This window comes from Oncorhynchus clarkii, chromosome 14 (genome assembly GCF_045791955.1).
Source record: "Oncorhynchus clarkii lewisi isolate Uvic-CL-2024 chromosome 14, UVic_Ocla_1.0, whole genome shotgun sequence".
NCBI lineage: Eukaryota > Metazoa > Chordata > Actinopteri > Salmoniformes > Salmonidae > Oncorhynchus > Oncorhynchus clarkii.
This window is the reverse complement of record NC_092160.1, coordinates 24,962,568-24,989,626: the sequence shown is the minus strand read 5'-3', so window position 1 is coordinate 24,989,626 and position 27,059 is coordinate 24,962,568. Positions and strand designations below refer to the sequence as shown.

At 44.5% G+C, this 27,059-nt stretch overlaps 1 protein-coding gene across 3 annotated transcripts in view; it reads left to right on the top strand.

The window, feature by feature from the left end:
• The window catches only part of LOC139366436 (protocadherin-1-like), a 293,748-nt gene that overhangs the window by 235,999 nt on the left and 30,690 nt on the right, over nt 1-27,059 (top strand). Inside the window, exon 5 of one of the 3 annotated variants that reach the window (XM_071103919.1) lies at nt 5,904-6,385. The exons of the other annotated variants lie outside the window; for them this stretch is intronic. Within the exon in view, the coding sequence (XP_070960020.1) occupies nt 5,904-5,959 (56 nt within the window). The 3' untranslated portion in view covers nt 5,960-6,385. Of the gene's footprint in view, nt 1-5,903; nt 6,386-27,059 lie in introns of those variants that run through there. 3 annotated transcript variants of the gene reach the window in all.

Genomic DNA, 27,059 nt, shown 5'->3' with positions numbered 1-27,059 from the left:
CTGCATATAAGTATGTCATTGTTGAATGTGTTAAAGCAGTATGTCGTTGTTGGAGGTGTTATAGCAGTTGGTCTTTGTTGGAGGTGTTTTAGCAGTATTTTATTGTTGGAGGTGTTATCAAATCAAATCAAAAATCAAATTTATTTATATAGTACTGTACATCAGCTGATATCTCAAAGTGCTGTACAGAAATCCAGCCTAAAACCCAAAACAGCAAGCAATGCAGGCGTAGAAGCACGTAGCAGTAACCTACTGTTATAGCAGTAGGTCTTTGTTGGAGGTGTAATAGCAGTATGATATTGTTGGTGTTATAGCAGTATGATATTGCTGGAGGTGTTATAGCAGTATGATATTGTTGGAGGTGTTTTAGCAGTATTTTATTGTTGGAGGTGCTATAGCAGTATGTTGTTGTTGGAGGTGTTATAGCAGTATGATATTGTTGGAGGTGTTATCAAATCAAATCAAATCACATTTATTCATATAGCCCTTTGTACATCAGCTGATATCTCAAAGTGCTGTACAGAAACCTGTTATAGCAGTAGAGGTGTAATAGCAGTATGATATTGTTGGTGTTATAGCAGTATGATATTGCTGGAGGTGTTATAGCTAGCAGTATTTTATTGTTGGAGGTGCTATAGCAGTAGGTCTTTGTTGGAGGTGTAATAGCAGTATGATATTGTTGGTGTTATAGCAGTATGATATTGTTGGTGTTATAGCAAAACCCCAAACAGCAAGCAATGCAGGTGTAGAAGCACGTAGCAGTAACCTACTGTTATAGCAGTAGGTCTTTGTTGGAGGTGTAATAGCAGTATGATATTGTTGGTGTTATAGCAGTATGATATTGCTGGAGGTGTTATAGCAGTATGATATTGTTGGAGGTGTTTTAGCAGTATTTTATTGTTGGAGGTGCTATAGCAGTAGGTCTTTGTTGGAGGTGTAATAGCAGTATGATATTGTTGGTGTTATAGCAGTATGATATTGTTGGTGTTATAGCAGTATGATATTGTTGGCGTTATAGCAGTATGATATTGTTGGCGTTATAGCAGTATGATATTGTTGGAGGTGTAATAGCAGTATGATATTGTTGGCGTTATAGCAGTATGATATTGTTGGTGTTATAGCAGTATGATATTGCTGGAGGTGTTATAGCAGTATGATATTGTTGGAGGTGTTATAGCAGTAGGATATTGTTGGAGGTGTTATAGCATTATGATATTGTTGGAGGTGTTATAGCAGTATGATATTGTTGGAGGTGTTATAGCAGTATGATATTGTTGGAGGTGTTATAGCAGTAGGATATTGTAGGAGGTGTTATAGCAGTATGTTCTTGTTGGAGGTGTTATAGCAGTATGATATTGTTGGAGGTGTTATCAAATCAAATCAAATCAAATGTATTTATATAGCCCTTCGTACATCAGCTGATATCTCAAAGTGCTGTGCAGAAACCCAGCCTAAAACCCCAAACAGCAAGCAATGCAGGTGTAGAAGCACGTAGCAGTAACCTACTGTTATAGCAGTAGGTCTTTGTTGGAGGTGTAATAGCAGTATGATATTGTTGGTGTTATAGCAGTATGATATTGCTGGAGGTGTTATAGCAGTAGGATATTGTAGGAGGTGTTATAGCAATATGATATTGTTGGAGGTGTTATAGCAGTATGATATTGTTAGAGGTGTTATAGCAGTAGGATATTGTAGGAGGTGTTATAGCAGTATGATATTGTTGGAGGTGTTTTAGCAGTATGTTGTTGTTGGAGTTGTTATAGCAGTATGATATTGTTGGAGTTGTTATAGCAGTATGATATTGTTGGAGGAATTATAGCAGTTTTTCATCGTTGACCGGTTTATCGCAGCAGTATGTAGTTGTGGTAGGTGTTATAACGTCATATCTTTGTTGTTTGTATGTTATGACTCAGACATTCTCTGTAAATGTATTTTGTTGTATACTAGTCAATATTTAGCATTTAGTGCTAACTGTGTGCGTCATCTACAGCTTACGCAATTAAGTGTGTGTGTGTGTGTGTGTGTGTGTGTGTGTGTGTGTGTGTGTGTGTGTGTGTGTGTGTGTGTGTGTGCGCGTGTGTGTGTGTGTGTGTGTGTGTGTGTGTGTGTGTGTGTGTGTGTGTGTGTGTGTGTGTGTTTGAGAGAGAGATCGGGCACAAGATAACTTTATCAAAGTAATGGCAAATGTAATAACTCTTGAGAGCATCATTTTTAGATATTGCCAGAGGGTTATTTTCACAGGGTTTCCATCAAACCCAATTTCTACATCAAATCATTTCTGAGAAGACTTGATTGATTTTTTGCCAAAACATCTGTGTCTAGAGCCCAATATGTTCTTGTTTACTACTCAGCAAGGTTTTTGATTGCTGTCTCAATTCTGAGGTGAAAGCTCAGTCAAAGCAGGTAGCCATGGATACTGAATCAGGATAGACAAAGTCAACTTTATTGCTCAGTCAATGGAAAGCAGACAGGACGCTAAGTTATATTTGTATGACCATACATTTATCTATATTTGGGTGGGGGTCAATTCACATTCAAGACTCAATTCAGGAAGTAATTTGAATTTGAAATAAATCACTTCTCCAATTTGAATTGAAATAAATTGCTTCTCCAATTTAAATTCACTCCAACCCTGATCTATGACGGTGCATTCGGTAAGTATTCAGACCATTTCACTTTTTTCACATTTTGTTATTATTCTAAAATGGATTAATACATTTTTTTTCCTCATCAATCTATACACAACACCCCATAACGACAAAGTGAAAACAGATTTTTTTTAAATGTTTGCACATTTATTAAAAATATTAAACTGAAATAGCTTATTTACATAACTATTCAGACCCTTTGCTACGAGACTCAATATTGAGCTCAAGTGCATCCTGTCTCCATTGACCATCCTTCCGATCTTTCTACAATTTGATTGGAGTCCACCTGTCGTAAATTCAATTGATTGGACATGATTTGAAAGGCACACACCTGCTTAAATAAGGTTGACAACGCATGTCAGAGCAAAATCAAGCCATGAGGTCGAAGGAATTGTCCGTAGAGCTCCGAGATAGGATTGTGTCGAGGCACAGATCTGGGAAAGGGTACCAAAACATTTCTGTAGCATTGAAGGTCCCCAAAAACACAATAGAAGAAGTTTGGAACCCCCAAGACTCCTCCTAGAGCTGGCCGCCCGGCCAAACTGAGAAATTGGGAGAGAAGGGCCTTGGTCTGGTAGGTGACCAAGAACCCGATGGTCACTCTGTCAGAGCTCCAGAATTCCTTTGTAGAAATGGGAGAACCTTCCAGAAGGACAACCATCTCTGCAGCACTCCACCAATCAGCATTTATGGTAGTGTGGTCAGACGGAAGCCATTCCTCAGTAAAAGGCACATGACAGCCCGCTTGGACCATGAGAAACAAGATTCTCTGATCTGATGAATCCAAATACAGGTGTGCCAAGCTTGTACCGTCATACCCAATAAGACTCAAGGCTGTAATCGGTGCCAAAGATGCTTTAACAAAGTACTGAGTAAAGGGTCTGAATACTTATGTAAATGTCATATTTAAGTTTTGTATGTTTTTATACATTTGCAAACATATCTAAAAATCTGTTTTTGCTTTGTCATTATGGGTTATGTGTGTAGATTGATGAGGGGAGAAAACAATTGAATCCATTTTGGAATAAGGCTGTAACGTAACAAAATGTGGAAAAAGTCAAGGGGTTTGAAAACTTTCCGAAAGCACTGTATATACCCTACCAAGTCAGCAGCTTCCATATATCTGTAGTGAACCCACAATGACAAAGAATCTCAGGAATCTCAGAATCTCAAAGTGTCTTCATATCACACAAAATTGGCGATCCTTACCCTCCTCCTACCTCTGTGTATCTGAGCTTTGACTCTGCACAGTGACCCAGCTGCAAGATCAACAACTAGCACAATCTGTAGGTGTTGGTGGGGTTATGGGAGGTTATGGAAGTGTAGATGTTGTCATACAAACCCGCCCGGCAGGAGGTAACCTTTAGAGTCAGGTACTGCAGAGGAGGTGCTAAACGGGGACGGCGTCAGGCTGTGTGTCTCATTACGCCCAGATGCTAGAGAGAGGAGAGAGATGGTGGAGAGGGAGGGAGGGAGGGAAGTGGCTGGGTCCTCTCTCCCCAACAGCTGTTGTCGTGTTAGAGGTGAGGAGCAGGATTATGGAAGGGCTCATCTCCCAGTGATTAGAAATAAGAAAAACAGATTGAGCGTGGCCACTACTGGCCCCTGTGGATCCATCACAGTTTCACCACCCGCTTGAGTGTGTGTGTGTGTGTGTGTGTGTGTGTGTGTGTGTGTGTGATGGTGTGAAAGCAAGAAGATCTCACAGTCTCACTACAGTTTTCAGGGTGGGATAAACATACATTTTCGACTACTAAACTTAAGCCTTCATTACAATTGTGGGTTAAGGTTTGGGATAGGGTTAAAACAGAAAAAACCTGACGGTTAAGTTTAGGCATTTGGTCTGACTGGTTAAGGTAAGGGTTAAGTTTAGGCATTTGGTCTGACTGGTTAAGATAAGGGTTAAGTTTAGGCATTTGGTCTGACTGGTTAAGGTAAGGGTTAAGTTTAGGCATTTGGTCTGACTGGTTAAGGTAAGGGTTAAGCTTTGGGATAAAGTTCAAACATAAAAAATATATAATGAGTGATCCTTTGAGCTGGAGCATGCGGTTTAAATACTTCCTCTATCGCCATCCACAACACCAAGCTGCCAGCATACAAAATGGTAATAGGTGATCAAGTTGTCCCTGGTGGACGGTATTGAAGGCATCTCCATACTCTTAGGGACCTGAACAAACATAAAATCCGGTGTATATGGTCTGACCTGGCTGGTGTGAGGATGTGTGTTTGCATGTGAACTGGCTTCCTTAGCCTACCTAGAATTAAATTGTGGCGTCTCGCCCACACAAACACATGCAAACACCCTAACAGTGCTGCAGCTGACCTAAATTTAACCAGATTAAGAAGTGCAGAGTTACAAAGAGATACTACCCCTGTACACTTTCACTCTATCATGTTGATATTACTTGAAAATTACTAATTTCAACAATTAATCAGCGTACATATTTGCCCAACTGGTCAAGGTACACATGCAGTTGAACACACACACAACATTAGTCCACCGGTTTGTGCCTGCATGACTTACTCTCTGGATAGGTCCATTGGTCTGCGATTAGAGAAAGTGTCAGAAGCATTGGTCTCACATAAGTGCATCCTGAGGACAAGCTAGCTGGACCAATTACATGGAGAATGAGTGGGGGTCTTTGTCTTCTTTGAGGGTTTGAATCACTCCAATTGAACCACACCACCCGAGCCCCACTTAAATGGAAAGGCCATCTTCACAAATGGGCTATTCCCAGAAAGCATGTGGTTTTGAATGTTGATGACCGTAATCTTTCTATTGATGCAAGGTTAAGTGGTCTCCCGTTGTTGTCATTTAGACTCAATACTATTCTAGATCTTTGAATGAAGTTGGGTTATGGTCAGTACTGGGATTCATATTAACCAGCACCAGTCATTTTGAGCATATTGCATTATTTAGGTATTCACTTTGTGTTATTGCCAGACATACTGTAAGGCTTAATGATCGTTATAGGGCATGCATAGTATCGTGGTAACATTAAACTGAAACAATTCATAAAGAATGTAAAGTATTGTAAGTAGATCTATTTTGACGCGTAAATTGGATAACTTAAACCATTTTTCGTATCTGAATTCTGTTTTAAGTAGCATACTTTTTTGTTTTTAAGTAAGTGCATTTCTTTTTATTGATTTCTCAATTTTTTTTTCAATGAATTCTCACATTTTTGAGAAATTTTGCATGGAATGTGATGCGTTCCATTATGTGAGTGGTAAGACGTATCTGTCCTCTTATAGGTGCAGTATCGGGCGCTGATCAAGAGATGGGGGCCAGCCAAAAAAGACTGCCTTAAGACACAATATTTTTTTCTTCAAATTTTCAAAAAGATTGAGTGCACTCGCTTTTTCTCTGCTGCAGTTCAAAGGATATTTTCCTTTCCATCATTTGCCTGTGGTCGTGAACTGCTTTTATCGCTTGATGTCTGTCAAATAGAAACTTGGTACAAGTCTCCTTTGTGGAGTAACGAAAGAAGGAGAAAAACTCTGACAAAAGTTATTGATAACTCCAAATAAAAACTGGAACTTTTGTCTTTTTGGAGGACAAGACTGGCAGTTGAGTCATCCTCCCTAAGATTTCCCTTCTCTTCTTTTTTAAATATTTTTGGAGCGGAACTCATACTCTGTGGATACTGCGGCCTTCTTCATACGGATCAATATCTAATGGATCCATTACGTTATAACTGGATTATTTTTTGGGCTGTCTTTTTGCGGTCACTGTGGTATCTCCTTCTTTGTCTTATTTGGACTGGTTCCACTACATGTGTTGGGGGGTGGGGGTTGGGGGGGGGGGGGGGGGGGGCAACCCATCCTACCAGCCCCACTCCTCTCTGCCCCGTCAATCTTACCCCTGGTGACTGTCCGTCTGTTCATCGTCTGTGATTGACAGTCAGAGTAATCAGGACAGGGTTTGGCAGGTAGGTCCCATCCCTCTTCTCTTCTCCTGGCTGGCTAACCCCTCCCCTTCCCTGACCCCCTCCTAAAACCTACTCCCATAAGCAGATAGAGAGGGACAGATTGCTTTGGATCAGCCAATAAGGTTAGTTAACACCTGACAGTGAACACCTGACAGACTCTCAGTCTCAGTCACCTTCCCTTCTATCAGTCCTGCTTTGAGTTTTCTATCTGTCCCTCCTATCCTTCCTATCCCTCCGCCTCTTCACCTCCCTCTTCTCCTCTCCTCTCCTTCCACTCCTCCTCGCCTCCTCCTTCTCACCTCCCCCCCTCCTCTCCATCCTCCTCTCCTCCCCCTCCTCCTCACCTCCCCCTCATTTTCTCCTCTCCGTCCTCCTCTAATCGCTCTCCTCCTCTCCTCTTCACCTCCTCTCCTCCTCTCCTTCCCCTCCTCCTCCTCTCTAACCCCCCTCTTCCCCCCTCCTCCTCTAATCCCCCTCGTCCTCCTCCTCCTCCTCTCCCTCCTCCTCTAATCCCCCTCCTCCTCCTCTCCATCCTCCTCTCCTCCCCCTCCTCCTCACCTCCCCCTCCTTTTCTCCTCTCCGTCCTCCTCTAATCGCTCACCTCCTCCTCTCCTCTCCTCTCCTCTCCTCTCCTCTCCTCTCCTCTCCTCTCCTCTCCTCTCCTCTCCTCTCCTCTCCTCCTCTAATCCCCCTCCTCCTCACCTCCCCTCCTCCTCCTCTCCCTCTTCCTCTAATCCCCTTCCTCCTCACCTCCCTTCCTTCCCCACCTCCCTCTCCTTCCCTTCTCCTCTCCTCTCCCTCCTCCTCTCATTGCCCTTCTCCTCTCCTCCTCACCTCTCCCTCCTCCTCTAATCCCCCTCGTCCACCCTCCTCACCTCCTGCAAGTGAAACATTATAATCTCAAAGAGGAGGAGACACATTTCAACCAAATCAACTCCCTTTTTTTCTAGTTTCTTTCTGCCAAGTCTCTCCTTTCAAAGCACCTCTCCTTAGTGAGAAGCAGTGAAAGTGAAAATTGTTTTGAAATGAGAACATTATTGTGACTGAGACCTTGGTCGGGCTGGCAGACTGCATTCACACACCCAAATGGAGAGCAGCTCCATAATGGGGAAAAAATGTATAAAATCCTAAATTCAGTAATTAGATTGTCTGGCTATACCGAAACTCACTTGCACAGACACAGTGGGCCAGTGCAGCTTTATCTAACATGCTGACACCAGTCCTTCTGTTCCATTAGACAGAACCAGCTCATGTAATCATGAAATAAAACATATACAGAAGGAAAGTCAACTGAAGACTGGTTCAAAAGAATAATCCTACATGGAAAGCAGCTTCTTAGTTCTCCATGTTGCACCTCTTTCGACCAGAAATGTGTATTTATGTAACTATTGTAAACAGTATTTATTATAGTATATGGTGTGTTTATGGGACATGGGGTAATGGTGTAAAGACACATTTGCTTTTAAGACATATTCATTAATATCTGATGATTTTCCTGTTTTTTGAATAGTTGATGGTCGAGTAATGCAATGACAATAACTGTAGTGGGAGCATCTAGCAGAACCTAGTCTCTTGTGTCTGTATGATAACTGGTGCTAGAGTCTGGTCAGTCCATGTGAGTCTGGGCAGTCCATGTGGTGAGTCTGTGGGCAGTCCGTATGAAGTACAGTACCTGTGAATGTACTTTGTATTCAGATACTTTTATTATAATAAAGTAATACGTCTGTCCTTGTTTCTGTTTTGTGTAATCTTGGGTGGCTAGTACCTCAGGAACAGGTCTTTACACAGACCGGCTGAATGTGCTTGTGTAGTATTAGGTTACTCTGTGAACTCTTCTATACGACCATAATCATGAACATGATCAATGGAGGAAGCAGGATGATATTGGTAAGGATGATGTTTAGAAAGCTGATATGACTTGCTCAGAACCCTGGGACTGAACACCTCCCTCTGCAACTGGATCCTGGACTTTCTGATTGGCCATCCCTAGGTGGTGAGGGTAGGTAACAACACATCTGCCACGCTGACCCTCAATATGGGGGCCCCTCAGGGGTGTGTGCTTAGTCCCCTTCTGTACCGCCTGTTCACCCACAACTGTCTGGCCATGCACAATTCCAACACCATCATCAAGTTTGCTCTGATTTGGACTCAGTTCCTCTGTGTCCAAATCACCAATTACTTAACGTGTTCCTCTTACACCAGCACAGTCAGGAGGTTGATAATATTTGTCATGGCCAATAAGATCAAGTTCAACAGCTACGCCATTGAGAGAATCTTCACTGGCTGCATCACTGCTTGGTATGACAATTGCAACGCATCGGAAGGCTCTACAGAGGGTGGTGCAGATGTCCCCAGTACATCACTGGGGCCGAGCTCCCTGCCATCCAGGACCTCTATACCAGGTGGTATGCATATTGACACACACACACACACACACACACACACACACACACACACACACACACACACACACACACACACACACACACACACACACACACACAAATACTCTCTTTATTATCTATCCTGATTGCCTAGCCACTTTTACCCCTACCTACATGTGCATAGGTGACCCAAAACCTGGATTCGGTCCTATGTAGCAGAATGTGAAATTGTGTTTTTTACATTGAATAACATAAAGACTCAGAGCTAGAACATATCATACACTACAGATGAGGAACAATGGGAAAGTAATTCTGCTTTGAAAGTTGATAAACTTAACCCCATTTGAATGTTTTGGTACAGCTACTGGAGAACTCTTATTTGTCTACACCCATTCATCATTATTCTCACCCTCCCCTCTTAAGTCTTCGCCCCACCCATCTCTTTAAGGATCCACATGGGATGAGGCCATGTGCTAAACAGAGTGAGTAAGATAGTAAACAACCAAAGATTGTAAGTGTAAAAGTGGTAAAAGTAGTAGCATACCATAAGGAAAAACTCCAGGTAAAAATACACTTTATCTCGTCCTTGGCCTATATCCTAATCTGACTTTGGTGCAGGTCATGTTGTTCTTCACATTACTATCTCTGGTAAACACACACTATATCAAATCTAAGTTTATTTGTCATATGCACGGGATACAGAAGGTGTAAACGTACAATGAAATAGTAGCAATATCAAAAACAGAAAGTGTCCAGATGAAAATGTTTAATAAATACTTTATAATTATTATATGACCGCTTACCCAGACACACTTGTCTAAATTGATGGGTCATGTGAAAGAAATGCTATAACCACCCCCCCAGCCACATCTAGCTAAGTGGATGGGTCACTGTTGTCTAGACATGTTCATGAAATGCAATAGATGGCCGTAATCACCCTCAGACACACCTGGCTAACTTGATGGGTAATGTAATCATCTGGCGAAGTGGAGTCTTTTGTTAAGACAATGAACCGGCATAATCCCAATTCATACTACTACCATTAATAACGGATTGTTACAGCTGTAGTATGAATCTGCAGGTAGCTAAAGCTAACCAACTAGGTTAAATGTTAGCTTACTAGCTAACATTAGGCTATAACTAGCAGGACTTGTGACCGGAAGGTTGCAAGTTCAAATCCCCGAGCTGACAAGGTACAAATCTGTCGTTCTGCCCCTGAACAGGCAGTTAACCCACTGTTCCTAGGCCGTCATTAAAAATAAGAATTTGTTCTTAACTGACTTCCCTAGTTAAATAAAGGTAAAATAAAAAATAAATAAATAAATATTACTACACAGATCATACATGTAACGTTAGCTAGCGAGCCAGCAAGCTAATCTTCGCTAGCTAGCGAACATTACAATTGAACTTACATACTGTACGCCTAGCTTCCGTAAATGAGTCACATATAGCTATTACTTCAACTACCTCGCACCCCAGCACCTTGACTCGGTACCGGTACTCCTTGTATATACTGTAGCCGTGTTAAAGTTATTTATTGTGTTACTATTGTCTATTTTTACTTGCAAATGTTCTTACTTTTTAACTGTGCATTGTTGGGAAAGGGCTTGTAAGTAAGCATTTCACAGTGAAGCCTACACCTGTTGTATATGTAACATGTGACAAATATAATTTGATTTGATTTTGATTACATGATGTGTGTGTGTGTGTGTGTGTGTGTGTGTGTGTGTGTGTGTGTGTGTGTGTGTGTGTGTGTGTATGTACATTCCCTTGAGACTCACCTAAAAGCCAACACTGTTGCACCACTGCATATAATAGGTACAGGTAGGACAAGAACAGAACTGGTGAGCCTGTCCAACTCTGTTTGGTTGAACTTGGGCAGTAACAGGAGTTAAGTGGATCAACACAGTCTATAATGAAAGGCCAGGCAGAAGTGTGCTGGGTCCCTCTCATTACAGCCATGGGTGATGACCAGCTCAATCTAGTGTACTGGTGGGTGGCTAAGTGCTCTGGTTAGAGCCTGTCACACACACAAACACAGACCCACACACACACACTGACTTAGCGCCACTCTAGGGCTACAGTTCTGCTCTATCGCTAACAATGGTACATTCTGTGTTGTAACGATGGACAATTGGTACACACTGACCAAGACCATTCTGTTGGGTTAAACTGTACACTTCTATTTGTTTTGTTAGTTATAGTAATATACTAACATAGGCCCTATTCAGCACTACTTCAGTACATACTCTCCTTTTTGCATTCAGGACATTATAACTCAATGACTGAACAATATGTATGAATACATTTTCACTCAAATGTCCTGACCTTTCTCTGCAGTTTACCTTTGAGACAATTCTGTCCATATAACTTTGCTATATTATATTCATCTTAACACACACTCCCCCATTAGCAACACTGCAGTCCAAATCAGTCAAACTCACTCTCAGGTTTGAGTTTCCCAAAATATTTGCATGTAAAGTAGTGCTTTATTTCTCTTGACGAACCAGGCCAACACCACTCGTATAAAACCTTAACATGTTGCTCCTTCACGCACACGATTGACCATTAACATACATTTTACAATTGTTACTTTCTCGCTGGGTTGAACATCTGTAAATGTCTTATTTGCTATGTTAGGCAGGGGAAACTACTGAGAGATTTGCATATATCCATATCTAGAGTGTCCAAGGCTTCATTGATATTGACATTCCTATTGAGGTGGAAAAAAGCAGCATACAATTATTTTCTCCACTCCGCATTTCGCATTTCATTTAGCCCCAAATAACATGTCTTCAATGACAGTCTCCAACTCAGCGCTGGAGGGGGTTGAGGGGGTTGCGGGCAGTGGAGAAAAGGGGGTGTGAGGTTGGAGGTAGCGGAGGGGGTTGGAGACTGTGGAAGGGGTTGGTGGGGGTCTGGGGAGGGGGTGTGGTGTGGTGTTTGAGGAAGTGGAGGGGGAGGGAGGTCGTGGAAGGAGGCTGTGGGGGGAAGGGGGTGTGGGGTTTGAGGTGGGGTTGTGAAAACCACAGTGGCACACAGATACTGCATCTCCATTCTCACGTTCTAATTCTGGCATTGGGCGGATGATGGCGATGACAAGATGAAAGACGTGTTTTTTCTGTCCCTTTTCTTCCTCTGTTTTTCACACACACCTCTGAGGTTGTTGTTTTACCTCAGTGATTTAGGAGGAGAAGAGAACAGTGTGTGTGTGTGTACAGTATTTATCAGTCTGGGACCCAAACAATTCATTTTTGTCCACTCTAATGGACATTGGTTTTAAGTCTATATCTATACAGTGTTTTAAGACCTGTTGTACCTTTGAGATGACATTCTGGGTTTTTCAGTGATAACACGTGTGGGATTGTTCTTATTTCTTATTTTTATTTATTGTGGGTTTTGTTCTACCTAATGTTATTCATTAGTACTACTATTGATATCTACTTTATGGTATAGTAATACTGATATTGATATCTACTTTACTTTATGGTATAGTACTACTGATATTGATATCTACTTCATGTTATAGTACTACTGATATTGATCACTGCATTTGGTTAATAAAGAGCTTTTAAGAAAGGCATTTACTGTACTTATGCCTGTGACTGTCAAGAAACGTGAAAACCGAAAACAGTCCTGTGTGGCACAAACACTGACACAGGAAACAATCACCCACAAAATACCCAAAGAACATGGCTGCCTAAATATGGTTCCCAATCAGAGACAACGATAAACACCTGCCTCTAATTGAGAACCAATCCAGGCAACCATAGACTTACCTAGACACCTAAAAGAACACAACCCCATAAATCTACAAAAAACTCTAGACAAGACAAAACACATAAATCACCCATGTCACACCCTGGCCTAACCAAAATAATAAAGAAAACAAAGATAACTAAGGCCAGGGCGTGACAGTGACATTACAACGTACAACTTTTAAAGCTTCACCTAGGTAACTTTCTCTTCCTTGTTTTTCAAAATGGCTGCCAAACACAATTAGCAAAAGTGTATAATTATCATTTTTGTGAGTTTGATATTTACATTTCTTCTAGTAAGTAAATATCTCAGGAATAGTTTGATGAGTCTTCAGAACAGTGCAATGATTTTTTCATGCTAAATAAGCAGGTAGTCTAGTGTTGGACTAGTAACCGAAAGGTTGCTGGATCACAATCCCCAAGCTGACAAGGTAAAAATCTGTCGTTCTGCCCCAGAACAAGGTAGTTACCCCACAGTTTCCCTGGTAGACCGTCATTGTAAATACGAATTGGTTCTTAACTGACTTGCCTAGTTAAATAATAGTTAAAAAATATGTGATTTTTTTTCACACTAAAAACTTTTTATCCTAAACTTTTTTTTGTTGCTTGGGTCTCAGGAGTGTGTGTATGATGTTGTGTTATGTTGTATGTCCCCTGTCTGTTTATGTCTTAATTAAATTTTTACTCATGGGCTTAATTATCGGCATGATAAACAACACCGTCGGTCGGGGCTGCCAAATGCCCTCTTTCCTTCTTTCCAACTCCCTTGCTCTACATTCTACTACATAACCACACAACAGTGGTGGAAAAAGTACCAAGTTTGTCATACTTGAGTAAAAGTAAAGATACCTTAATAGAAAATGACTCAAGTAAAAGTGAGTCACCCAGTAAAATACAACTTGAGTAAAAGTCTAAAAGTATTTGGTTTTAAATATACTTAAGTATCAAAAGTAAAAGTATACATCTTTTCTCAATCGCTTATATTAAGCAAACCAGATGGCACAATTTTCTTGTTCTTTATTTGAATTTATGGATAGCCAGGGGCACACCAACACTCAGACAACATTTACAAACAAAGCAAGTGTCTTTAGTGAGTCCGCCAGATCAGAGGCAGGTTTTCTTGATAACTGTGTAAATTCCTGTCCTGCTAAGCATTCAAAATGTAATGAGGTCTTTTGGGTGTTAGGGAAATTGTATGGAGTAAAAAGTACATTTATTTTCTTTAGGATTCTAGTGAAGTAAAAGCAAAAGTTGTAAAAAATATAAATAGTAAAGCACAGATTCCCCCAAAGAACTACTTAAGTAGTACTTTACGTTTTTTACTTATGTCCTTTACACCACAGAAAATACCTCCCCAAGCCACTGAACACTCACGCGCACACACACACACACACACACACACACACACACACACACACACACACACACACACACACACACACACACACACACACACACACACACACACACACACACACACATGGATGCCAGGAGAAGACAGGCTTTCCCCCCGAAATTGTGTGTGTGGATCGGGGGGGGGGGGTTGCAGAGAAGTATTTCTGTCTGTAATAAACCCCTTTTGTGGGGAAAAACTAATTCTGATTGGCTGGGCCTGACTCCCCAGTGAGTTGGCCTGGCTCCCAAGTGGGTGGACCTATGCTCTCCCAGGCCCACCCATTGCTGTGCCTGTTCATGTGCAATCCATAGAATAGGGCCTAATGAATTTATTTCAATTGATTGATTTCCTTATATGAACTGTAACTCAGCAAAATCTTTGAAATTATTGCATGATGTGTTTATATTTTTGTTCATTGTAGTAGGCTAATGTTAACTAGCTTGCATGGCACAGTATTGCCGATAAAAGGAAGTTAAGCTACTGAGCAAGTATTTTAGCCAGGTGGCTAGGACAAAAATAAAAGTGTGTACTGTATGACAGAGTCAAAGATCCTTCGTCAACATGAAAGAGAGGAGGATGACATTGTCTTTTCTCAACAAATAGGCTGACAAACACACATGTACAAACGCACACACACATTGGACTAAATCGTTTTTGGTATCTTGTAGTTGTCACTGCATTAGACTAAGAATAGGTGATTTGATGATGTTGAAATGTTTAAGTTGAAATGGTGCTGGAATGGTGGAGGCAGCTCATGTTTTCTTTGCAACGTGCAGTAATTCTCTGTGTTTCTAAATTAATAGTTGTTTAGTAGTCCTAAAATGTTGTAAACATTACCTTGCTTGACCATGCTCTATGTCATGTAACTTGTAACTGTTATTGCATGCAATATGCTGTGTGGACTTCACCGGACAGAGGTTGCTCTCCGGATTTGTGGAATTTGTTCCGCCACTTTGTCTTCTTATTGTCTCGGTCTCAGGCCTATACATCACGGTGTCAAGGCATATGAACTAACAGGTTATAGTGCAAGCAATGCAACAATCACAACACATAGGTTGTAATATGGCTTTTTATTTTTTTGGGGCCTGGCTTCCCCAGTGATTTTACCCACGCACTGCTACTGCACACACACACACACACACACGCACACGCACGCACACGCACACGCACACGCACACGCACACACACACACACACACACACACACACACACACACACACACACACACACACACACACACACACACACACACACAAACAAACTGGTCGCAGGCCAGACCCAAAAACTGATTAGCAGTGGGATTCTGGGAGTTGAAGGGGGCTGGGGCCATGTTTTTTTATTAACACCCACAAACACATTTAGAGCCTGGTGTATGTATGTATGTGTGTGTGTGTGTGTGTGTGTGTGTGTGTGTGTGTGTGTGTGTGTGTGTGTACACTCGTGTGCATTTGCAGTGATTGTCTATGTGTGTCTGTCTGTCTGTCTCATTGTCAAGCCTCATGAATTGGGTTAACACTAGAACCGCCTGACCTTTCAGCCTAAAAGTACCCGCTAGAGAAGTTTGCCGGATGTCTCCTTTAAGATGCATCAGACGCATATCAACCCGCAAGGTGCCGCAAACATAAGCACCAACGCTTGATAAAAAGTGCCTAAACTATTATAAAGGATTAGTTGCATGAACAAATATTTGTGGAAACATATCAATAAAAAAAACAAAGCATCAATAGTTATTTGTTTAGATGGATTCAAGTATATATTTGGAAAAGTTCTGCAAAGTTCTAGAACAAACATAGGCCTGTAGCCTATTTTAACTTCCCTAATAATAAAAACATTATAGCGGAATCCATTTGATCAACTTTATTTGTAGATTCGATTAGTAATAGCGCTATAGTAATTCATTAAGTCCAGTTAAGCTTCTTTTGACATTGTAGAAACCAAAAGGATAATAATAATATAACCAGCCAGGTGACAGGTGAAATTGTTTGCTGTATTCCTAAACAAAAACACCAGTGCATGAACAATTGTGAAGGATGAATTGCATAAAGAAATAGCATATTTTAATTTCTCATTATGTTACTAGTTAGGTAGAGCAATGCTGCCAGTCAAGGGAACATGTGCTTAACGCATGGACAGCACTGATATTCTTGGAAAAAGTGACATTTGGAAATAGAGCTGCACCTCTTGAATTAGGAGAGTTATTTGACAAAGGTAAGTGTAGTACAAACTGCAGAATATGCTCTTTCAGATACTATATCGAAATCTTAATGTTTTTTCTAGCATGTGACTCTGAAGGAGGATTTGATAAAGTGATGATTCTTTCCCTGCATCTGTCAATTACAAGATGCACCCATCTTTTCATGTACAATTTGACAAAATGTACAAACTGATAGGCCTAATATTGTCACTCATCAGATTATTGTCAATGTAATATTGTCTATGGGCCAACTCTTATTATGTGTGAAATTAGTTTAGGTGTAGTTTAGGTGTATTTTTTATGGACCGGCTGTGCAGACTGAATGGCGTTGTTTGTTTCCCCTCTCATCAACATGGATAGAGTGAAGGATATGTTTTGCATTACTCTTTTCTCTCTCCAATTTCAATCTTGTCTCATCGCTGCAACTCCCCAATGGGTTCGGGAGGCGAAGGCTGAGTCATGCGTCCTCTGAAACATAACCCGCCAAACCGCACTTCTTAACACACGCCTGCTTAAGCCGGAAGCCAGCCGCACCAATGTGTCAGAGTAAACACTGTTCACCTGACGACTGAGGTCAGCCTGCAGGCGCCCGGCCCGCCACAAGGAGTCGCTAGAGTGCAGTGAGCCAAGTAAAGCCCCCCAACCCCCACGGCCAAACCGTCTCCTAACCCTGGCCAATTGTGTGCCACGCTTTGGGACTCCGATCACGGCCGGTTGTGATACGGCTGGGAACGAACCAGGGTCTGTAGTGATGCCTCTAGTACTGCGATGCACTCGTGAGCCCCAATGCATTATACTAAAAGCCTACTGCAACACATAGCATGTTTTCATTTTCCTTACAATACATTTGATTAGTGATAGAGGTACAGTAAATAAAACAGTCCTGTAACAGTTTATTTTTACGAAGTAAAATGTAAAATAGAATGGAATCAACCCCCAATGCGCGCGGTCAAGGTATTTGCTGTTGATCAATAGGCATAACACAGACTCCTCATTACACTATTGTCTTTCTAAATGAAATCAACCTCTTCACCCTCTTTATCATTCAGTTAGGTCTAATTTAAATTAAATTGTGAGGTAAGGTGCACAACTATCCCCCATTCATCCATTTGTCATCTATTCAGTGAGGAGAGAGAGAGACACATTAGACTGGGTATCGACATCCTACAGCACATTGTCTTGGCTGGTTCAATTGGGAATAGGTGTGAGAATTGTTTTGGGCAAAAAGGTTCAGAATACTTTTCTGTTTGTGATTTCAAAAGTCTGACAAATGAGCAGTGTAAAATACAAACATTTAGGAAAAGTCACGGAAGGAGCAGGACATTTTTTAGGGCAGATTTTTTACATTTACAAAATCAAACGTCAGTGGCCGTTGGCCAATGGCGGTTCAAGTGTTAAGACTGAAGTAGCACTGTTTAGCCATGGTTCTCTCTCTCTCTCTCTCTCCCTTCATACTAACACTTCCCAGGAGCTGCTAGAAGGACAGATATGTTGTGTTTGTCTGTATTGTCAATGAACAATAGCAGTGCTCCAAAGCTGGTTTGACTCCCTCAAATCCATTTTGACGCACCAGCTGCTACATCAAGGCCAATGGACCTGAAGCACAGCTGTACTGTTCTCACACTCATTCTCTCTCTCTTTCTCCTTTTCTCTCTCTGCTCTCACACAGTGATTTGTGCTAATTTTGCCTTGGTTTCGTACCATGTGACTTCCCCAGCACCTCTGATTATTGCCTACTTAAAGTATTGCCAGGACTGCCATGTAAAGCGTGTCCCTGTGTATGTAGACCTCTAGAGTATATATGTAGGTTTATGTATGCCTGAGTACGTGGGTCTCTATACGTCTCTGTGAGGTCGAGTTGATTGATTGTTTAGTAACAGGTAGTACGCCTAGTTGCCTCTTGCCATCTGTCAGAGTTCACCAACAGACTGCAGTATGGTAGGCTGCAACTGAGACGCACACACACGTGTCGGAGGAAACACCATCCACCTGACAACCGAGGTCAGCCTGCAGGAGCCCAGCCCGCCACAAGGAGTTGCTAGATGAGCCAAGTAAAGCGCCCCCCGGCCAAACCCTCCCCTAACTTATGCCAATTGTGTGCAGCCCAATGGGACTGCCGATCACTGCCGGTTGTGATACAGCCGGGAACGAAGCAGGGTCTGTAGTGTGCCCGCTCGCACACACACATACCCACACACACAGTATCACACTGTAGTATATCCATCAGACCTTACTATATATTTCAAGCAGTGACATCACATTGCACTTCCTATTTCACCTCTGTAGGCCCTGAATGGTAGGCCCCCCGCCTCATGCCCTTAATTAGGTGGCTAAGGACATGATTTGTAATAAAAAAAGCTGCTCCCAAATCCCATTAGCGGGGTGTTTAGTGTGTTGTGTGCCCGCTTCTCCTCAGTCCACACAAGCTGGCATGCCTCTCGCAGTAAGTCCTGGGCAAACAGAGGGTTCTCATTAAAGCCCCGTGCTCGGCTGCCAGCGCGCCCTGGCACTGCCAACACTGTGGTGCACGGAGCTCCAGGATAATCCACTCCCCTCTGCACCCCCCATACCGCCCCACCCTCATACCCCTGCCCTCCACCTTCCTCCCTGTGCCCCCACTGGAAGATCATCTGCAGGAGAGATATGGAAAGGAGAGGGTGAGGATGGAAGAAGAAGAAAGGGGGTTGGAATCAGGGAGAGGTAAAGGTTACAAGACATTGGATGGATGGTGGAAAAGTGGAAGAATGGCAGGCAAGAGGAGAGAAGGGGGAGATGAGGGAAAGGCAAGAGGGAGGGAGGGAGCAAGAGTTGGAGGGTGGAGGGAAGTGACAGGCGGGTTTACACATGAGCACATAACATTCACCGGCAACCTGGCTGCCCTGTGGTGGATATATCTTGGAAGACAAGGATAAGAGGGATGACAAGGGAAAGATGGAGAGAGAGGGGGAGAGTGGAGGGAGAGAGGGAGAGAGTGGATGGAGGGTTTGAGGGGGAGAGTGGAGGGAGGGAGGTTGAGTGTGTGTGCTGGGTAATCCTCTCTTATTAGAAGGCTCCATCACAGCCCATTGTTTACTGTAAGGATTAGCGTCTGTTTGTCTCCCCTGCCGTGTTTTTGTTTTAGACCAGGCGTGGGTCAGAGAGGGGAGTACATTAGCGGTGGGGCTCCAGCGAGGACGCTCTGAGACAGGGTACAGTGACTCGCCAGGGGCCCTCTGAGCTGGAGCTCTGTTAGCATTTAGCGTGGCGCTGAATACTCAATGAGGACGGGAGCGCGTCCTAGACCCCAGGTTGACTGGCTCCTCTCCCCTCAATTAACCCTTTGCCTCCCCACTCACGCTTCACAGGGCTTTTCAGGCTTTATAGGGCTTTTTAGGGCTTCACAGGGCCAGGCCTGGACGTGATCAGCACACCGCAGCACACACACTGATAGCACATATACACTGATCACACACACGTCAAACATTCACACGTTTTACACATAGATAACACATGCGTGCACCAGCAGTGACACACAAACACACACACACACACAGACAGACGGACGGACAGACAGACCCAGAAGAAGAGTCAGGGTCAGAGTCAGACATACATTATATGGTGCATATATTAAAATGCAGCACTCACACACACTGATATAACCAACACCAATAACCAACAATGACGAGTCAGCCTATAGGGAGGAGGTAAGTGTGAGCATATATATCACATGGACCAACAACACCAGCAGTCTTGTCAAGAGGGTGCAACAGCATCTCTACTTCCTAAGGCGGCTGAAGAAATACAGCATGCCACCCCGGGGCCTCCCAATACTACGGCTGCACCATCGAGTTTGCACTGGTTGCGTCTTGTCCTGGTATGGGAATTGCTCTGTCCACAACCGCAAGGCCCCCAGCAGGTGGTAAAGACAGCCCAGAACATCACTGGGATCGTGCTCCTGCCCATCTAGGACATCTAATAGAAAATGTGCCTGAGGAAGACCCTGTCACCTCCTGACCTTAGTTCCTTTTGTATGTCGCTATTTTAGTTTGGTCAGGGCGTGAGTTGGGGTGGGCATTCCCCCCATCCAGCCTGGAGGAGTGGTGCCAAGGCTGCGCACCAGAGCTCCAGTGCTCCCCCACAGCCCGGTCCATCCGGTGCCTACTCCACGCACCAGGCCTCCTGTAGGTCTCCCCAGCCTGATGGGTCCTGTGGCAGCCCCACACACCAGGCTGTCTCTCCGTCTCCTCCCTCCAGGTTCTCCCGCTTGTCCGGCGCTGTCAGAGTCTCCCTCCTGTCCGGAACAGTCAGAGCGCCCCATCAATCAGGAGCTGCCAGAGCCGCCCGTCAGTCAGGAGCTGCAAGAGCTACCCGTCAGGAGCTGCCAGAGCCGCCCGCCTGTCCGGCGCTGCCAGAGTCTCCCGTCTGTCCGGCGCTGCCGGAATCTCCCGAAGGCGGCACTTAAGTGGGCCAAGACTATGGTGGAGTGGGGTCCACGTCCCGCGCCAGAGCCGCCACCGCGGACAGATGCCCACCCAGACCCTCCCCTATGGGTTTAGGTTTTGTGGCCAGAGTCCGCACCTTTGGGGGGATGGGGTACTGTCACATCCTGACCTTTGTTCCTTTTGTATGTCACTATTTTAGTTTGGTCAGGGCGTGAATTGGGGTGAGCATTCTATGTTTTTGTTCTATGTTTTGTATTTCTGGTTTTGGCCTGGTATGTGTCCCAATCAGAGGCAGCTGTCAATCGTTGTCTCTGATTGAGAACCATACTTAGGCAGCCTGTTTTCCCACTATGGGTTGTGGGTAGTTGTTTTCTGTTTTGTGTTTCTGCATCTGACAGGACTGTTTCGTTTACGTTCATTCTCTTTGTTATGTTGTTTTGTGTTCAGTTTAAATAAAAATAACATGAACACTTACCACGCTGCACATTGGTCCGATCCTTCATACTCCTCGTCAGAAGAGGAGGAAAACCGTTACAGACCCGTCGCATCATTAAAGACACCACACATCCAGCCACGAGCTGTTCTCTCCGTTACCGTTGGGCTGATGGTATCGGAGCACGAGGTCTGAGTCTGGTACCAACAAGCTCAGAGACAGTTTCTATCTACAAGCCATCAGACTGCTGAACACTTGAACTGGACTGACCACCTGCAGTGACTCTCTGCACCTTAGCACATATGCACTCACACACATACACACACACGGACACACACACACACATGCTGCTACCAGACTCTTATTATGATTGCTAAATACTGCACAATTCAAACACTTGCCCCCTGTATTATACTTGTGCTAAAATGTTTATTCTATTTTACTGAGCCATTTAGTTTATGTTCATATTCTTATATTTTATTATTTCTTATTGTTGTTGCCAAAAGAAACCTGCCAGTAAGCATTTATTTAGAAGGTGTAAACCATGTGTGTTTCATACTACTAATAAAACATGAAACTTGAAACAGAAACGTACACACAAACACACATGTACAGGCCTGCTGTGGACATTGCACTTCAGATTCCAGTCACACACTCTCAATACATTCACACACAACTGTACATGGATCAGTGGTGAAAGTGGTTCTTATAATGCCGGGCACAGACACATACACACAGAGACCGGCAGAGGTGATGGTGCTTGTTATGCAGGGAACACACAGAGACCGGCAGTGGTGATGGTGCTTGTTATGCAGGGCACACACAGAGACCGGCAGTGGTGATGGTGCTTGTTATGCAGGGCACACACAGAGACCGGCAGTGGTGATGGTGCTTGTTATGCAGGGAACACACAGAGACTGGCAGAGGTGATGGTGCTTGTTATGCAGGGAACACACAGAGACCGGCAGAGGTGATGGTGCTTGTTATGCAGGGAACACACAGAGACCAGCAGTGGTGATGGTGCTTGTTATGCAGGGAACACACAGAGACCGGCAGTGGTGATGGTGCTTGTTATGCAGGGAATACACAGAGACCAGCAGTGGTGATGGTGCTTGTTATGCAGGGCACACACAGAGACCGGCAGTGGTGATGGTGCTTGTTATGCAGGGAACACACAGAGACTGGCAGAGGTGATGGTGCTTGTTATGCAGGGAACACACAGAGACCGGCAGAGGTGATGGTGCTTGTTATGCAGGGAACACACAGAGACCAGCAGTGGTGATGGTGCTTGTTATGCAGGGAACACACAGAGACCGGCAGTGGTGATGGTGCTTGTTATGCAGGGAACACACAGAGACCGGCAGTGGTGATGGTGCTTGTTATGCAGGGAGCACACAGAGACCGGCAGAGGTGATGGTGCTTGTTATGCAGGGAACACACAGAGACCGGCAGTGGTGATGGTGCTTGTTATGCAGGGAACACACAGAGACCAGCAGTGGTGATGGTGCTTGTTATGCAGGGAATACACAGAGGCCGGCAGAGGTGATGGTGCTTGTTATGCAGGGAACACACAGAGACCGGCAGTGGTGATGGTGCTTGTTATGCAGGGCACACACAGAGACCAGCAGTGGTGATGGTGCTTGTTATGCAGGGAATACACAGAGGCCGGCAGAGGTGATGGTGCTTGTTATGCAGGGAATACACAGAGACCGGCAGTGGTGATGGTGCTTGTTATGCAGGGCACACACAGAGACCGGCAGTGGTGATGGTGCTTGTTATGCAGGGAACACACAGAGACCAGCAGTGGTGATGGTGCTTGTTATGCAGGGAATACACAGAGGCCGGCAGAGGTGATGGTGCTTGTTATGCAGGGAACACACAGAGACCAGCAGGGGTGATGGTGCTTGTTATGCAGGGAATACACAGAGGCCGGCAGAGGTGATGGTGCTTGTTATGCAGGGAACACACAGAGACCAGCAGTGGTGATGGTGCTTGTTATGCAGGGAATACACAGAGGCCGGCAGAGGTGATGGTGCTTGTTATGCAGGGAACACACAGAGACCAGCAGGGGTGATGGTGCTTGTTATGCAGGGCACACACAGAGACCAGCATTGGATGTGATGCTTGTAAAGTACCACACTCACACAACAAGACGCACTCACACTGCAGTGAACTGAGTTCTTAGCAGGCAGTACACACACACACACACACACACACACACACACACACACACATACACACACACACACACACACACACACACACACACACACACACACACACACACACACACACACACACACACACACACGCGCACACACACACACACAGAGAGAGAGAGAATACTGAAAAAACTCATATCTCCTTTCGAAGAGCTCCAAATGTATGATCCGTTTCCCTGAATTGCATTGTGAAAGCCTAACACTGTAGTATCGTTTTAAAAAATGAATTAGCTAGTCATGTTGGCAGTAATGATGCCCACCTGACCCAGATTGTGATTTATACTGGACTGTATTTGTATTGGGTAAACAGCACCATTAATTATGTGATTGCGGCGATGGAAGGTTGTGTTCCAAACAAAACAACTACAAGTGTAAGGTGTGTGGTGACCGGGTTACAGGGGTGTTAGTGACTGGGTTACAGGGCTGTTAGTGACGGGGTTACAGGGCTGTTAGTGACGAGGTTACAGGGGTGTTTGTGACGGGGTTACAGGGGTGTTAGTGACTGGGTTGCAGGGGTGTTAGTGACTGGGTTACAGGGGGTGTTAGTGACTGGGTTACAGGGGTGTTAGTGACGGGGTTACAGGGCTGTTAGTGACAAGGTTACAGGGGTGTTAGTGACGAGGTTACAGGGGTGTTAGTGACTGGGTTACAGGGGTGTTAGTGACTGGGTTACATGGGTGATAGTGACGGGGTTACAGGGCTGTTAGTGACGAGGTTACAGGGGTGTTTGTGACGGGGTTACAGGGGTGTTACTGACTGGGTTACAGGGGTGTTAGTGACGGGGTTACAGGGCTGTTAGTGACGAGGTTACAGGGATGTTAGTGACTGTGTTACAGGGCTGTTAGTGACGAGGTTACAGGGGTGTTAGTGACTGGGTTACAGGGGTGTTAGTGACGAGGTTACAGGGGTGTTAGTGACGAGGTTACAGGGGTGTTAGTGACTGGGTTACAGGGCTGTTAGTGACGAGGTTACAGGGGTGTTAGTGACGAGGTTACAGGGGTGTTAGTGACGAGGTTACAGGGGTGTTAGTGACTGGGTTACAGGGCTGTTAGTGACGAGGTTACAGGGGTGTTAGTGACGAGGTTACAGGGGTGTTAGTGACTGGGTTACAGGGGTGTTAGTGACGAGGTTACAGGGGTGTTAGTGACTGGGTTACAGGGCTGTTAGTGACGAGGTTACAGGGGTGTTAGTGACTGGGTTACAGGGCTGTTAGTGACGAGGTTACAGGGGTGTTAGTGACTGGGTTACAGGGGTGTTAGTGACTGGGTTACAGGGGTGTTAGTGACGAGGTTACAGGGGTGTTAGTGACGAGGTTACAGGGGTGTTAGTGACTGGGTTACAGGGCTGTTAGTGACGAGGTTACAGGGGTGTTAGTGACTGGGTTACAGGGCTGTTAGTGACGAGGTTACAGGGGTGTTAGTGACTGGGTTACAGGGGTGTTAGTGACGGGGTATACAGAAAAGGGGGGCTGAATATGTATCCTGCATTAGGCAGGCTCAGACACAGAGACATAATTCCCCACAAGCACTGTCATTACAGCGGAATACCCTGGGGCTGGGTTATCGTCCCATTCAGAAACACATATTTGACTCCACTCTGCTTTCATGGCGCTCAAACACGGGGGCTGAAAAGTGGTACATCCGGCCCAGTAACTCACATCACATCGCATTGCATCACAGAGCTGGTCTGTGAGAGTGTGGTATGTGTCTGCAGGGCTATGTGTGTGTTAGTGTATGTGTGTGTGTGTGTGTGTGTGTGTGTGTGTGTGTGCATGTATGCTTGCGGAGTGGCATGTGTGTGTTTTAGTTAGCAACCATGTGAGTGTATGCGTGCGAGCGTCTATATACAGTTTGTGTGGTCTATGTGATTGCGTGTCTGCATGCATCAGTGTGTGTGTATGTGTGTCTAAGCTTAGCAAGTGTGTGTGTCTGCAGGCATCTTTGTGTGTGTGTGTGTGTGTGTGTGTTCACCCTTTTTTGTTTTATTTTCGGAGGAGGACCTCATAAGCCAGGGGGTGGATCTTCTTCTGCCCCAGTTAGGCTGCTTGCCCTGGGCCTGGTGCAACAGACACACCCCTCAGCTTCGATTGGACCTGTGTTCCCACCACAGTCTCCTTACTCAGCACACAACACACAAGTCTTATCCGGTCCATCCCGAGTGACATTTGACCCTCTGACTGAGTTTAGGTCAGCTCGGACTCCCTCAGAGTAAAAATGTGCAGAACTTCAAAATCCTTCGGAGTGGACTCATTTTCAAAGATGTGAGACTATGTGACGAATATCCCTATGGAGAGGAGAGAGGGACGGTCAGACTTCCAAAGGCCCAGGAAAGCTTCTATCATACCTTCTTCTCTGGCTCTCTCTTTCTTCTCTTCTCTACTCTGGCTCTCTCTTCTCTTCTCTTCTCTACTCTGGCTCTCTCTTCTCTTCTCTTCTTCTCTGGCTCTCTCTCTCCCCGGGAAAGAGGCTGGTTAAAGGGGAGAATGAGCGAGAGAGGTACAAGAGGATGAAAGAGAAGAGGAAAAGAATGGACAATAATGTTATAAACACAGAACCCCATCCCCCCCAAAATACAGCAATGATCTTGTCCACCATTTCGTCTTTGAATTTACAAACCCACTTTGGGAAGCGGTTGTTCAAGCAGGCAGACAAACCTAACGTGTGGTATAATCGAAGAGTGTTCAGTCTAGTTAGCGCCACGGACTAGCCTACTTGTTAATTAGCAGCGCAGCATCGTTCTCCGGAGGTGTCCATTTTAGGCTCCAGAACTATAGACTACCATGTCTACATCCCCCAGTGTAGCCATGTCATCCAGAACTGTAGACTACCATGTCTAAATCCCCCAGTGTAGCCATGTCATCCAGAACTGTAGACTACCATGTCTAAATCCCCCAGTGTAGCCATGTCATCCAGAACTGTAGACTATCATGTCTAAATCCCCCAGTGTAGCCATGTCATCCAGAACTATAGACTACCATGTCTACATCCCCCAGTGTAGCCATGTCATCCAGAACTGTAGACTACCATGTCTAAATCCCCCAGTGTAACCATGTCATCCAGAACTATAGACTACCATGTCTAAATCCCCCAGTGTAGCCATGTCATCCAGAACTATAGACTACCATGTCTATATCCCCCAGTGTAGCCACGTCATCCAGAACTATAGACTACCATGTCTATATCCCCCAGTGTAGCCATGTCATAGAACCACCGTACATCCAGGGTAGAACTATAGACTACCATGTCTACATCCCCCAGTGTAACCATGTCATCCAGAACTATAGACTACCATGTCTACATCCCCCAGTGTAGCCACGTCATCCAGAACTATAGACTACCATGTCTAAATCCCCCAGTGTAGCCATGTCATCCAGAACTATAGACTACCATGTCTAAATCCCCCAGTGTAGCCATGTCATCCAGAACTATAGACTACCATGTCTAAATCCCCCTGTGTAGCCATGTCATCCAGAACTATAGACTACCATGTCTACATCCCCCAGTGTAACCATGTCATCCCTTTTCTCTCCCTCTTTTAATCTGTCACTCACTCTCTGTCATCTTCTTTCTCTCTATTCCTGTGTCTGTCTGTCTATCTGCTAGTCTCACCCTCTCCATCATTGTCTTTGTCTTTCCCCTCTCTTCTTGGCATCTATCATCCCTCCTTCTCTG